Source organism: Mytilus edulis, chromosome 1, assembly GCF_963676685.1.
Source record: "Mytilus edulis chromosome 1, xbMytEdul2.2, whole genome shotgun sequence".
Lineage (NCBI taxonomy): Eukaryota > Metazoa > Mollusca > Bivalvia > Mytilida > Mytilidae > Mytilus > Mytilus edulis.
The window spans coordinates 15,726,913-15,741,236 of NC_092344.1; the positions used below are offsets into that span (position 1 = coordinate 15,726,913).

The 14,324-nt window shown below is 32.6% G+C and overlaps 1 protein-coding gene across 2 annotated transcripts in view; it reads left to right on the forward strand.

The window, feature by feature from the left end:
• LOC139511045 (uncharacterized) overlaps positions 1–14,324 on the forward strand; it is a 74,671-nt gene that overhangs the window by 12,104 nt on the left and 48,243 nt on the right. The window contains exons 4-5 of one of the 2 annotated variants that reach the window (XM_071297623.1): positions 5,424–5,523; positions 5,581–5,698. In XM_071297623.1, the coding sequence (XP_071153724.1) occupies positions 5,424–5,523; positions 5,581–5,698 (218 nt within the window). Of the gene's footprint in view, positions 1–5,423; positions 5,699–14,324 lie in introns of both variants that reach the window. The other variant, XM_071297617.1, reaches the window with a different exon arrangement.

Here is a 14,324-nt window from a genome sequence, read left to right on the forward strand (position 1 = left end):
TAGATATTTGAGAGAAAAAAAATTAACTCTGATTTTTGCCTCAAACAAAAATTCTAGACGCAAAACAAAAATCTTGTCCACTTTTTTGCTATTAGAAACGAAAATTCCCAACAGAATTATTTAGCATTAAATGAACATGATGAATAAAAGCGGGCTTATTTTTTTGTGGCAGGGGTTTTCATGTCTGACCGGAATGTCTGTTTCGCCGAACTGATATATGGAATACTTTTTTCAAGACCAGACTGCAACTTGCCTGCTGGGTGTGGCCTATATGTCTTCATCTGTCGGCCGGCATTTATAAATTCGTTGTCATTTCAGACTCATTCTTAGCCTTTGATTGATTTGGAACCCTTTATTTCCCTTAATGTTGTTGAGTGAAATATATCAACCAAACATTTGGATAAAAATTGCTTGTTTGTCTTTCTTAACTCGTGTCGGTCGTATTTCAAATTCAATCGAATAGCCCAGCGTATATCTTGTTAACAACAAGAACTCTGTGAGGTTATTCTAACTTAACTTACAACAAACGTGCGAGAATTTTCCATGCCTATGTTTTACTGACAAATCACACATTAAATGTATCAGTACATAGCTCTTGGATCCAAAGGGAGATACAGCATCTAAAATGTCCAACCCTTACACCTTACCAGCAACTACAAAATATGCATGCCCCACGCCAGGAACCGTTTAAAAAGTGCATATTTCACTTATTTAATGTTTTAGTCCTAAAAAGGGGCCAAAAAAATATTTCGCCTCGCTCCGCTCGGCGATCTTTACAAACTACAGCCCCTCTTTCTAAAAACCTGAATCCGGCCCTGTTTATAGCTGACTATGTGGTTGGCTTTTATTCATTGTTAAATGCCGTAAAGTGACCTATAGTTGTTAACTATGTTTCATTTGGTCTCTTTGAAGAGTTGTCTCATTGGCAATTACACCACATCTTCTTATATGTAGTCAAAATCACTGGAAAGAACTGATGAGAATTGGACTTGTTACTTCAAGGAACTAGCACTTTAATCATGCAGAACAATACACATCAACACGTCATTGTTGAGAAACAAATGAAAGCCTTGCTGTTGTTTGGAAATCACCGTTCTCATTCATTTAAAAGAATGTTTTTTTACTATTTTTTAAAGATTAAAGAAAATTAGGGAAAAAATTAGAGAATAATGCGTAAAAAATCACTTTTAAAGAATAGACTTATTTTTTGAAGATTAGAGAAAAAAGGGGTGAAAATTAAATGTTTACAGAATAACAGACCCCCCCCATTCAGACCCTAAGGTATGCCCAAGAAGTAGCTTTTTCACTTTTTTCAATATTTTTGCAAAATCAGCATCCTTAATTTTTCTCTGACAATTTTTTTCTGATATCTATTTGTGTTTGTGGTATTTATTTCATGTGCTTTACTCATTTGTGAACTCTGAACACAAAGAAAAGTGGATAAAAGCATAAAAAGAGTATAAAATGAGCTGTTTTAATAGTCTAGGTCTAGCGGTCCGTACGAAGCAAGTGAAATATGAAGTTCTATGCACTTTAAAATTGTATTTCTTTAAACAGATTGCACTGAATCTATATGAAAAGCACTTATTACTGGTTGTTTAAACTTGTCTGTTTCACAGAATACCTTTATTTTCTTCTGTTGGATGGCTGGTGGTTAAAGAATTTTGGCAAAAAGAAGCATATTTTCATCTCCAATATCATTTATATGCAATTAAATATGGAAATATAGGGAAGGCCAAAATTGACAACTTGTTATTTTAAGCTTGACATTGCTTAATACCATGTAAAACTCATGTGTTATGCTTTTTGAAACTTATATTTACATGAAAAGAACATTTATGATATGTTAAATGTTTTGTTTTAACTTAGAAACTTCAGAAAATTGTTGTAAGTGGAAAATTTTACATTTCATATAAGGCCTCGCTTCATTTTAAAACCTCTACTTTTTGGCATAGGCACATATAAAATTAACTTTTGTCAAATTTGTATAAGTCTCATACATTAAGTATGCTATCATTAACTTTGAATATATAATATCTTATGCATTGAGACATAAAAAAGTGCAATTTGGTGTTTCGGGGGATTTTTGAAGCGAAAATTTGAAAGTTGAAATTTTTCTATTTCAACGTCACAATTCAGCAACCAAAGTTGAGATATAAAAAATGCCACATTTTCTATAATATGTATCATATGGCTTTGAAACTTTGTGAACTGACTCATAATACACTAAGCTTAAATCATGTCAAGTTTTATTGGAATTGGTCAAGTTTTTGGCCCCTAATAGGCCCAAGACCACAATTAATGACCCCGCTTTTCGTTGTTCACGAATATAGTTCCCTTTAATTTAAGTGTATTTCTTCTTAAATTTTTTTCTTTCCTTTTCTCAAACATTTCTTAGCTTTTATAAGGTGGAAATGAAAGAAGAGAGGTGAAATAATTTTTTAGATGTTTTATTTTAACTGATTTTGATATGGAAAGAGTGATTAGGTCAGGTTCAAAAAGGTGATATTTACAGTTTTCGGAACATCTCTTGACTTGTCCATAGGGGTATGGATGTGTATTGGCTAAATTTGTAAGTTGTAAACATGCAATGTTTCTGAAACTTGGACATATTTTTGGACTTGTACTGTACATTACACACACAAAAGATCTGCCAAAAAGAACAGTTCAATTTTTTTTTTATGAGACAAACCTTATAAAGAACTAATAGAGGAATTAATTGTGGTCTCGGGCCTCCAGTCATGGTTCAGTGATTCCCTATATGGGACAATATCCCCAATGCGCCTCCTATTGAGGAACACAAAAGTTGCGTGTAAACAAAAATTCTCTGTGTAGTGATATTTGACACGTTTCTATGATAAACAAGTGATGGAGCTTAACCATTTGTGTTGATTTAGAAAGTAGGGGAACATAGAATAAATGTGTAAAAATTATGGAGCTATTAACATGATTAAAGAGTGGGGATAGGACCTCTATCAGGACTCCGGGATCAGGTGTTTTTAAACTTGGGATTTCAGGATTGACTCTTTCGGGATGTTGGGATTTAAAGGAGTAGGTTCAGTAAGACCCCTTTTTGGCCCCAAAATATAGCAGTTTTATAAAATTGTTAAAATGTAAACTTTTAGTTATTTATTGGAAAAAAGAATGATTCTGCCACATAACTATGGGCAGTTTTTGACAATACAATGCACATATATCGGGTACTAGCATCATTAAGTCATGCTAAATTACTGAAATCTTCACAATTTGAGCATTTTCGTAAAATTTGAGACGGTTTCTGTCTAAAATGAAAGTGGCCGCATTCGTGTTCATTCATAATATTAAAATGTAAGTTGTATTTGATGATAATACATAACATATATAAAGATTGAGGATGAACACGGATGCGGCCACTTTCATTTTTGACAAAAACTATCTGAATAGTGACCTTTTTTGGCATATTTGATAGATTTTTCATATTTAAGCTTGAATCGGAGCGTTTTTAATGACTAAATCAGTTAAAATCTTTTACTTAAACTAATTGAATCAGTTGAAATAGACACTTAAGTGTTTAAAAAGTGTCCAAAATCTTTCGTTCGATGAACCTGAAATTAGAGGCCAAAATCGGCCCTTACCGGACCTACTCCTTTATTTAAATTCAGGACCTCAGGATTTCTTGATTTTAAGCCCAGGATTTCGGGATCAGGTCCCCTCCTATCCCCCCACATTAAATGTTTTCAAAGTATTAAATTTTCAGAGAACTTATTGTGTTAAAAAAGGATTTTTTACCATGAAGAGCAGCATCACGAAAGGATTCTCGGGGTTTGCTAATTTACGGAAAAAGTAATCTCACTTCATACCCAGAAAATTTAACCACATATATTATGTGAAAATGTCTCAGCTTTGAAACGAGCCATTATACATATCCAAGATAACGATATAGACTGAGCAACAGAAGAAAATGTTACCATTACCGCCTATGGAATAAACAATAGGGCACATTGACCTATATAATCAACCAATTTTTTCCCACAAAAAGGGAGACTGGGCCCTTTGGATCTGCCTATGCAACCAGAGGGGTTTGTTACTATTTGCAGGGTTTACTATCCATGGGATCCCCTAACAATCATGTGATAGTTAACCTGGCGAATAGTAACAAACCCCTGTGGCCTAACACGACAATGTTAGGAGGGGGCCAAGTAAAATGTCTATGCATCAACAATATATAAGTATGGTCCATAACTGGGCCAAGACCCTCATGAGTCTCCTTCATCTGCCTTTAACTATTTGTCTAGGGATCTGGACTCCATTATGGAGCAGCAAATTTTATAATGCAAATGAATGGCTTTTAATAAGTGCCACTCCAAAAATTGGCTTCCTAATGTCCCCCTTTTTTCATAATCATGGATACTCCCTGATGTCTACTCTATGCAGTTGAACAAATTATTTAGGATAATACCGATATTGATATCATGAACACATCCTGATATTAAAGGCTCATTGACATATTCTTTCTGCCCAACAGTCTGCACCGTTAGCCACTAGTCCAATGCCCCAGACTAGTAAATATTAATTCGGACTGGTGAAAATTTTCAAAATTTTCTATAGTCATATCAAGGATTTGTATAGTGAATACACTATACAAATCCTTGGTCATATAGGGACAAGTTTTGATATTCAGTGTCCGGACTAGTAGATGAAAAAGTTTTTGGTGCAGACTGCCCAACCATTTCATAATCTACTTACATTTGTAAATTGTACAAGTATGTATTGAATTGAATTCACAAATAAGATAATATCCAGCGAGTAAGATACATGTATGTAAGACAATGTAAGTATGTTTTAGTGATTGAAATGTTTGTTTTTAGAAATTATGACCCATTGTCTATTGATTTGTTATTACACTTAAATGTCCCTCTTTATAAAAATGTATGTTTAAATAGATTAATGATCCTATCATATAATGTAAAGTTTGTCAAAATATATCCATTTAAGCTTCACATCTGTACTACATCCTACTTATGTACATGTATGTAGGGTGAATTTCAAATTGCAGCAGCCAAAAAGAACACGATGAAAGTTAAGCACATTTTGAGTCACAGCACTGGTGTGGATATTGATATTTTAAAATAGGGAGGTTGTGTTTGTGGGGTTTAATTTGGTTGTTGTCATAACAAATGTGATTCCTGGATCTGCCAATATGTTCATCATATTGTTTGAACAATAATGTCAAAAAAATTTTAATCTCTCAATTAAATTAACATCATAGTTCAGCTATTAAATCCAAAGAACCATTAAAAACTGAATGTGTATTGCTTGTTTTATACCTGGTAAAGAGTATATTTTTTGTGTATTAGTCATTAGTAATAACTTTTTATCATGATTGTATCCTAAAAAATCTATCTGATTCTTAGCTCTTATATTAATAAAGAATTTTATTGTAGGTAGTTTTTATATCAATTGTCATTCTCATTGTTGTGTTAGTCGTGGTATTAGATAAAGATGACTCAAATAAATCTGAGGGGAGCTCTGCTCAAGATCAAGGTAAACATTCAACATCCAGACTTACATCAACAACAACAAATCCGCAACAAACAACAGATCATTATACAACATTAAAACATACAACTAAGCAACCAGACCTTACAACAACTGATCCTGGCCAAGATTGGTTAAAGGAGCCATGCCAACCTCAGCAGGCTGTCACATGTCCATGGAAGTAAGTCTATTTTTACATGTTTTATAAGGTTACAATATAAAAAAAGAATTACTTAAGTCTTTAGTTTTTACCTTACTGTAAGGTTTCAAACTTTTCAGCTTATTGTTATATCTTTCCATCAATGTCAGGATGAAGAATAGCATACAAGTGGTTTTTTTTAATACACAAGTGTTGTCATCACTTATAATTAGTTTCTATCATCTTGACTTGTCCCTTGTGTGTTTATACATTCATGATTTTCAAATATTTGGGATTGATTGTTCCCAATAAAGGTAAATCTGAAAAAGCACTTTTGATGCACAAAATGAAAAAAGGTTTTTGGAAAATGACGCAGTCATTGTTCCATAACTGCCGACCTGATTTCTCTGCCTACCGCGCTTGGTTTCGTATTTACTAATTTCAATACAAACTGGAATGTGCTTGTGTTCCTTATCATTATGCATGAGCATTGTGTAGTAATCAGCCAGGAACCAGTTTACAAACTAACTGGTTTCTGTTTGTATTCCACTACAGTCGAACAAAGTGTTGTAGTTTGACAGGAACCAGTCCAGAATTTTGTAAACTACAAAACGTAATCGGATATTATTACTGAATTGTTTTTTTCCGCGACGTTGTGTGACCTGATCAAATTTCCGCGCGCAGTTTGCCTGGCCTGAATTAATTTGACGTGTTAATGGGGAAAAAATGACGTTTTAATAAAAACGTGTGTATCTTTGTTGTTTCTCATCAAATCAGTTTCAAACTCGATATTGTTACACTTAAGTATGAAAGGAGTGTTGCAATATAAATAAATTTACATGACAACACCTACTTTTGATTTTTTTTAACCTTTTGTGGAAAGAAAATGACGTTTCATTTGAGAAATCTATTTTTTTTTTGTGACCGGTTTATATTTTTGCCTCCGATCTTCTAAATTAACAATACAAATGGTAATTAACAATTTCGAGTGTTCCTTTATCATAGTTCTATAGAAAAAATAACTCCAGAGTCAAAATTCTAGCTTATTAGTCAGAATAAATACGAATAAAAATGGTTTGACAAATTCCGCGGCGGCCATTTTTTTACCTGTACAATGCAATCACCAGATAGGAAGTTGTGTCCCTGGATAAGTTGGAGTTGTCTTTCTTAGTCCGATGTTTTCTTTGAATTTTTGCATGAATATTGATCTAAATTGACTATTGGGATCTTTTGTGGAATTTTTAATATTTTAATGGAGATATCTAATGATATTTTTTTCTGGTAAAATCAAAACTTTTGAGATTAATATGTGCTTTTTTTTTTTAATGTGCAAATATTTTTTTCTGTTTTTTTTTTGTATCAAACCACTGAGTGCATGGAAATATTAATTAAATGTAAGATGACCTGACACACTTATCCATGTACATTTAACACTTTAATAATGTGTTGATAAATTAAGTGAGACATAATTAAATGTTGAAAGACAATAATGAACTTTTAAAAATAAAATTACTTTAAAAAAGCCAATGATTTATTTTTAAAATTATTTATTATAAGTGTCCTGACTCCATGGGATGCTAGAATTTCCACTGTCTTTGGTTTTGTATTGTTCAATGATGAAAATAATTTAATGTTCCTTATTAAAAAAAAAAATTAAATGAAAATGTCAACTGTAACAACAAATATAAATTATGAATATCCACTTATCAACCTTTTCAACAAATTATGTGTAAATAATATCCTTTCAAATTAAAAATTGTAACAAAGTTACTGTTAATTTAAGAAGTTTAATTTTTGACTGAGTGGGAGACAGTGAAGTAATGGGGTAGGCAAAGTGGTTTTCTACATTCAACACAACCATATTTTCAAACCTTTTTTTCCTGTGTACCTTTAATAGCTACCCTAGCCCAGCATATGTGACACTTTATCTTGTTTCCCAAAGTCTACTGGCAAACAGAGTTATACTACATGTGTTTGATCTGTCTTGACATGGTAGATTTCACAATATGACATACACCATGTCTGACGCTACCAAAACCCAAAGTTTGATGGCCCATTTCTTTGTTTTAGAAGGCACGAATTGCTTGAATGCATCCCTCCCTTTGTAAGATATCATGAATCGCCACCTATCGTTTGGGGACATGTTGGTCTCTCATTTTTTGTCTGTTAAGGGGGTCTTTAATTTCTGAGTTTGTAAGATACATCATTATTAGTCTCCCATCTTTGCTCACCTCCCTGGTGCGTAGCAGTGAAGTGAAGATACCTTATTATCTGCATAATTTCGTCCATTTCTTTGAAAAATAAGAGACCATGACTTATATTTTTAATAACTATAAACATGATAAAGCCTTCAAGTGTTGGGATTAATAAATTTCAGGATAAAAACAATATATGTACATTGTCAGAAAATATAACATTTTTGTCCTAAATTCTAAAGCTCATACAATTATATTTTATTTTCCGGCAATGTACATATATATTGAATATGAGAATAATTGCCTGTTAAAATAAAAACATAATTGTTATGGCTTTTTTACTCTAATATATGTGTGTGGCTCTGATCTGGCTGCGGTTTAACATCTTAAAATTGAGATGATTATATTCATATTTATATATGATTTATAAAAACATTACCGGTTTTATGTTAATTATCAAATCATTGCAATATTACTTTGCTCTTCATGGGCCCTTTAATTAGAATAAAAATATCTTGTCTCTGGAATCTAAATATCCGATCTTTGGAATAAAATGTCTTATCTTATCTAATTATAACTATCAATTATTTGGTTGTCAGATAGAAACATCTGGAAAAAATATCCTTCTTTGGGTCTCATATGTTTTGTGGACCAGTTAGGCAGTTACTTCTGGGATAAATGGGGAAGACCTCTTTCAAATTTCAATATATAAAATTCTTGGTGCCATCAGTCATTGTTGGGGGACATCAGGGGCATTATTTACATCTGTCAGCTGTCATTATTTTCATCTGAAAGTTCGCTGACCCCTTCTCTTTCAACATCACTTCAGGAGTGATCATGAAATCATCACCGATGTCATTTTGAGGTCAATGCATTTCATACTGTTGACCAAGAAGATCTACTTCTCCCACCAAAAATCCCTCAAACTCGTTCTCAAAACTATCGGACATTTTTATGTCTCAGAATGTTACAGACACGATACAGACCATGAAACGACATTTTACTAATATTTACTATAATTATGCGTCCTTGACATCGGCAAGTGAGAGAGGAATGTGATTGGATTGTTTTATTTAGAACTTCCATAAAAGGAGTGCGACCTTTTGCACTCGTGGGAAAAATCCAATTACCGCGCCGACGGAAGTCGGATTATTAATTGATTTTATTCTCCGTGCAATTGTTAAAATCGTTTTTCGTAATTTGAATCATAATGTTAATCAAAATATTCATGAAATCAAATTTAACTTTCCTTCCAAATAACCTTTTCTCGACGAAAAAAGTCACATGTTCGCATCACATGTTTTTGTACAAAATGGCGGCGGCTTATTTTGTTTGTTGACGCTACCGATCTTTCATTGTATTGAAGTATATATAAGGTATCAAATTCAGTCATAAGTGGTATTCTTTAACTGTGATATACAAGCTTCCTGAAAACCTATATATGTATAGGTTAAACATAGCTTTACGGGGGGAAATGAGTTAAAAGACAAAAAAAATATGATTATCACGTGATTGTCTATGCCTGAAAGCATTGTTCGGCCTGGCTACGGGGATGCCTCAACACATTGTTCGGCCTGGCTACGGGGATGCCTCAACGCATTGTTCGCCTTGAAAGGGTTAAGACCCTTCAAACATTAATGTGATAGGTATATTAAAGACTGTTTTACAAAAGGATGAAACTGTTTTGCTTTAAAAGTCGTACTATAGTGATATATGTTATGTACGGATTTCCACTCTCACCGGTTAATTTCTTCTTTTACACGTGCTTTTGAAACTTCCTGTTTAAACAGAATACAGAATTAAACATCGCAAGTTTTAAAATTGTTTTTTGAGTGAATTAAACTTATTTTAACAATCACGAAGCGTTCGGGAATCATTTCAAGCAGTTTCTTCTTCTCTTTGATGATGGAAAATAGGTTTTCTCAAGAAAATACCGCAAACGATCGCAGAGGAATTGAAACGTACAAGTCAAGTCGGCACCTGGTTAAATTGGCATCTAGTCAAATCGGCACCTATTTGACGTCAATTCGGCTTCCAATAATATTTATTATAATATTTTCTATTCAATTAATTAGTAACTGTTACGAAGTACATAGTGAATATTAGGTAAACAACGAAACCAAAGTGAATATGTTGTTGTGTATAAAAGTAAACAACGAAGCTATTGTTTTAACCATTAGACAATTATTAAAATTAAATGGAAAACTATGAGTCCCTTTCAATAAATCAAACTTTCATGCCAAATAATTAGCAAATTTAAGGTGGTTTTTTTTTCAGTAATGTTTAAACAGCATTAAACAAACAATCCTGTAAAAGACTCAACTGGTTAAATAATGCATAAAAATATCCAATATCTCATGTATTAGTCCAAATAATAATGACGTCTGACAAGGCTATTTTATTTTTTTCTGGGACGCCTTCCTAAGACGTTCGTAGGAAGGCTTCCTAAGAAGGGGTCCCAGAAAAAAATTAACAGCCTTGTGGTCATAGGAAGGTGTCCCAGAATAAAATTTAAAAAGCCTTGCCAGACGTAATAATTATTTTGACTACTCATATATATCATCAAAAATACACCAAAAAATTCATGTAGTTGAGAAAAATAAATACATACAAAATGTACATGAACATCCAAAAAAGTGAAAGTTAGTATTAACTCTTTTTGCTTTAAAAATTTACAACTGCATTTAAGTATTGAATGCTTTTTTTTTGTAAATTCATTGAGGTGTAAAAGCGTTGACCGAAGTACTTTTTGTATGAAGAGCGTAAGCGTAAGCGCTTCATTCTAAAAATGTGCAAACGGTCAATGCTTTTGCAACCCTATGAGGTTACAAAAAGAAACATTCAATACTTATAATTACTTTTTTTAGCTAGGATCATGAAAACACGAATTTTATAACTTTTTTATTCAATTCATCTGTGCACTTTATTGTGGGACCACGTGTTATCATGAATGAAAAGTTTTATTGAGTGATGCAATTGCTTGAGGAATAACATGTGATGTGCAGTTAGCCAATCAGAATAAAGTATTATAATGAAACATATATCAAATGTAATTATAACAAAATACATTACGTTGTAAGAGTTATCTCCCCAAACACTGTTTTTCTTGTGGCCACCTCTCCTACGTAACCGTAAAAGATTTTATTTTACCAAATTGCTCGTTACATATTAAGGATAAGAATATTTGTTTGAACCATAGCTCTATGGGGACTCCATATGAGAGTTATTCCCCCTTTTTCATTTGATTCAAGCGATATGCATTTTCAACTGGTAAACCATAACTGATAGAGACCTAGGGTCTTCATGAGGTCATTGGTACTTAAAATGAAAATGAGGTCAATGTCAAAGGTCAAGGTCATATTATAAATTTTGATTTTGGCTTATTTTCACTTCTTTTCAAATACCGTATGACATTTTGACAAATAATTTTACATGTCCTTACTTGTATATTTTGGTTGAAAGGCTGCGCATACAATAAAAGGGAGTTTTTGTCCATCTTACATTTAAAATTACGCGTCAAGTGGTAGTACTCATTAACCAAACATATTAAAGACCTAGGATATTTTGATTCAAGGTCCATGGTTTGTGACCTTGAAATTGAGGTCAAGGTCATAGGTTAATAGGACGTCATAAAGCCATAAGAAACTAACATTTTAAACTGATTTTTTCATATTTCAATATAAAAATAGATCTTTTCTAGTGGAAAGACTTCAATTGTTCTCTGAACAATTTGTTTTTAATTTACTTCATATTTTGTGGGAGAAGGGGGTTCAGACTATGTGGTATCAGGTCTGTTTGCACGTTCACACCCAAGGTCCGTTCGCACTCTACTCATTCGCGCCCAATTTTAATTCAAATTCAAGTTGAATAATTGGAAAATCATGATTGTTGTTTTAAATTGCTTTGGTGTAAATACTGAATGTATTTATAGCTTGGTATGAGTAAAACATTGAAGATTTTAAAGGAAAACACAAAAGATAATTGTTTTTAAGCCCTTTGATCTGAAACAATAAAATATAGGAACCAAAATATAGCAATCCACTATTATAACCAAAACATGATAAAATTAAACACACAAAAAAAAAATTAGTCAGAATCTCACTTCATTATGAAAGAGGTCAATGAAACAAAGTATAGCAATACACTGACCAAAACATGATTAAGAGTTATTCAACGCTAAATAAAACGTTGACAAAATACCACTTTATTTAGAAAGGATTATTATTATCTTTAACAATACGCTATCCAAAACATGATTAAGATTTATTCAACACAAAAAAAAAATGCTGTCTCACTTTATTTTGAGACAATGACAACAATTATACTTACAAGAAAACACTTGCTTACAGAGTTATTAAACACAAAACCAATTAAGATTAGTTACGAACATGTAGGGTGTGAAAGTGAAAGGGGGCGAACATGAGTTGGCGCAAACGTGAATGGGCGCGAACGGACCTGGATTCAGCCTATGTACCAGTGAGAAATATAGAAGCCTTTCTACGGTATTTATTTGTACAATTCAGGTAGTCTTGACCTATTCATTTGTCTTAAAAAAAAACCCAGCCAGTTGGCACCTTCACTTCACACACACACATATACGAATATCAATTATATGCTTACGAGACATGTTGCATTGTTAAACTAATTACGGTATGTGAAAATCAAGACTTGCATAAAAACTATCCCAATATTAGAGACAGTAGCGTCATTTTTCTTCAGAGCTTTCAGCTCTTTGATTTTCATTTATGGTATATCTCAATTCTAATCTTCCTTTTGATGCTTTTGCCAGTAATTATATTTTAATAAAAATTACCTAAAAACATTGAAAAAGGTATATCTCAAAAGGGGTTTGAATGCACAAAATTAATAAAATGTTATTTTCATTCATGGTACATGTTTATCTCATTTCTTAACTCATGCTTTTGCCAGTAAGTACATTTTAGATAGAAGAACTTAACATAAAAAATTGAAGTTGGTTACATTCTTCTAAAGCATTTAATGCAGCACATTATACATGTTGCACTTTATGTCCTTTTACTTGTAAGAAGTGGGATTACGGAACACTCTTTGTGCATTTTTAATTGATTTATGGAATTCATAATGAAACAATTGACAAACATGTTATCATGGCATCATAAATCTTGTACTGTTTTCAGTGGCTCATTCAGAACTTGAATAACAGATAGTGTTAAACACACATTGTAAAGTAATTAATTTACATTTTATTTTACCAGCAAGGACACATTCTTTGATAAAAGCTTAAGAAAACATATCAAATTGACGTGCTTAATCTTTATTTGCCAAATAAGATATATTTGATATCTGGTGTAAACAAAATTGGTGGGTCTCAGGCTTATATATCAGATTTAGTTCCACATGCCATCATTAGACTACTTGTTATGTGTCCCATTTTTCTTTGTAAGTCTGTCAATATTTATAGGTAGATAGCAATGTTTTAGTGAAATTGAAAATTTAGTTTAAGTGTCCTTATCAGGTGCGGATTAAGGATTTGAGGTTATGGGGTGCACTAAATAATGAATTCAATATTTTTCTTGGGCTCCCTAAGTAAGGCTCTCACCCATTTTCATGGTACATGTAATGCTAAATTTAAATTTGTATAAATCAGAAGGATGTTTGTTAGTGAGAAGTCTATTTTAATTGATTTTGGCCATAATTTTGGCCATAATCATGATAATGTTGAGGAAACACTATATGTAGATTTTGGCTAATATCTTTGAAACCAAAGCATTTAGAGCAAATCTGACATGGGGGTTACATTGTTTATCAGGTCAAGATCTATCTGCCCTGAAATTTTCAGATGAATCGGACAACCCGTTATTGGGTTGCTGCCCCTGAATTGTTAATTTTGAGGAAATTTTGCCATTTTGGTCATTTTCTTGAATATTATTATAGATAGAAATAAACTGTAAACAGCAATAATGGTCAGCAAAGTAAGATCTACAAATAAGTCAACATGACCAAAATGGTCAGTTGACCCCTTAAGGAGTTATTGCCCTTTATAATAATTTTTTACCAATTTTTTGGTAAATTTTTGTAATCTTTTACAAAAATCTTCACCTCTGAAACTACTGGGCCAATTTTTACCCAAACTTAGCTTAATCATCATTGGGTATCTAGTTTGAAAAATGTGTGCTGTGACACAGCCAACTAACCAAGGTGGCTGCCATGGCTAAAAACAGAACATAGGGTAAAATGTAGATTTTGGCTTATAACTCTGAAACCAAAGCATTTAGTGCAAATCTGACAGGGTTAAACTGTTTATCAAGTCAAGATCTATCTGCCCTGAAATTTTCAGATGAATCTGAGAACTGGTTGTTGGGTTGTTGCCCCTGAATTGCTAATTTAAAAAAAAAACTTTCTGATTTTGGTTATTATCTTGAATATCATTATAGATAGAGATAAACTGCAATAATGTTCAGCAAAGTTAGATCTACAAATAAGCCAACATGACC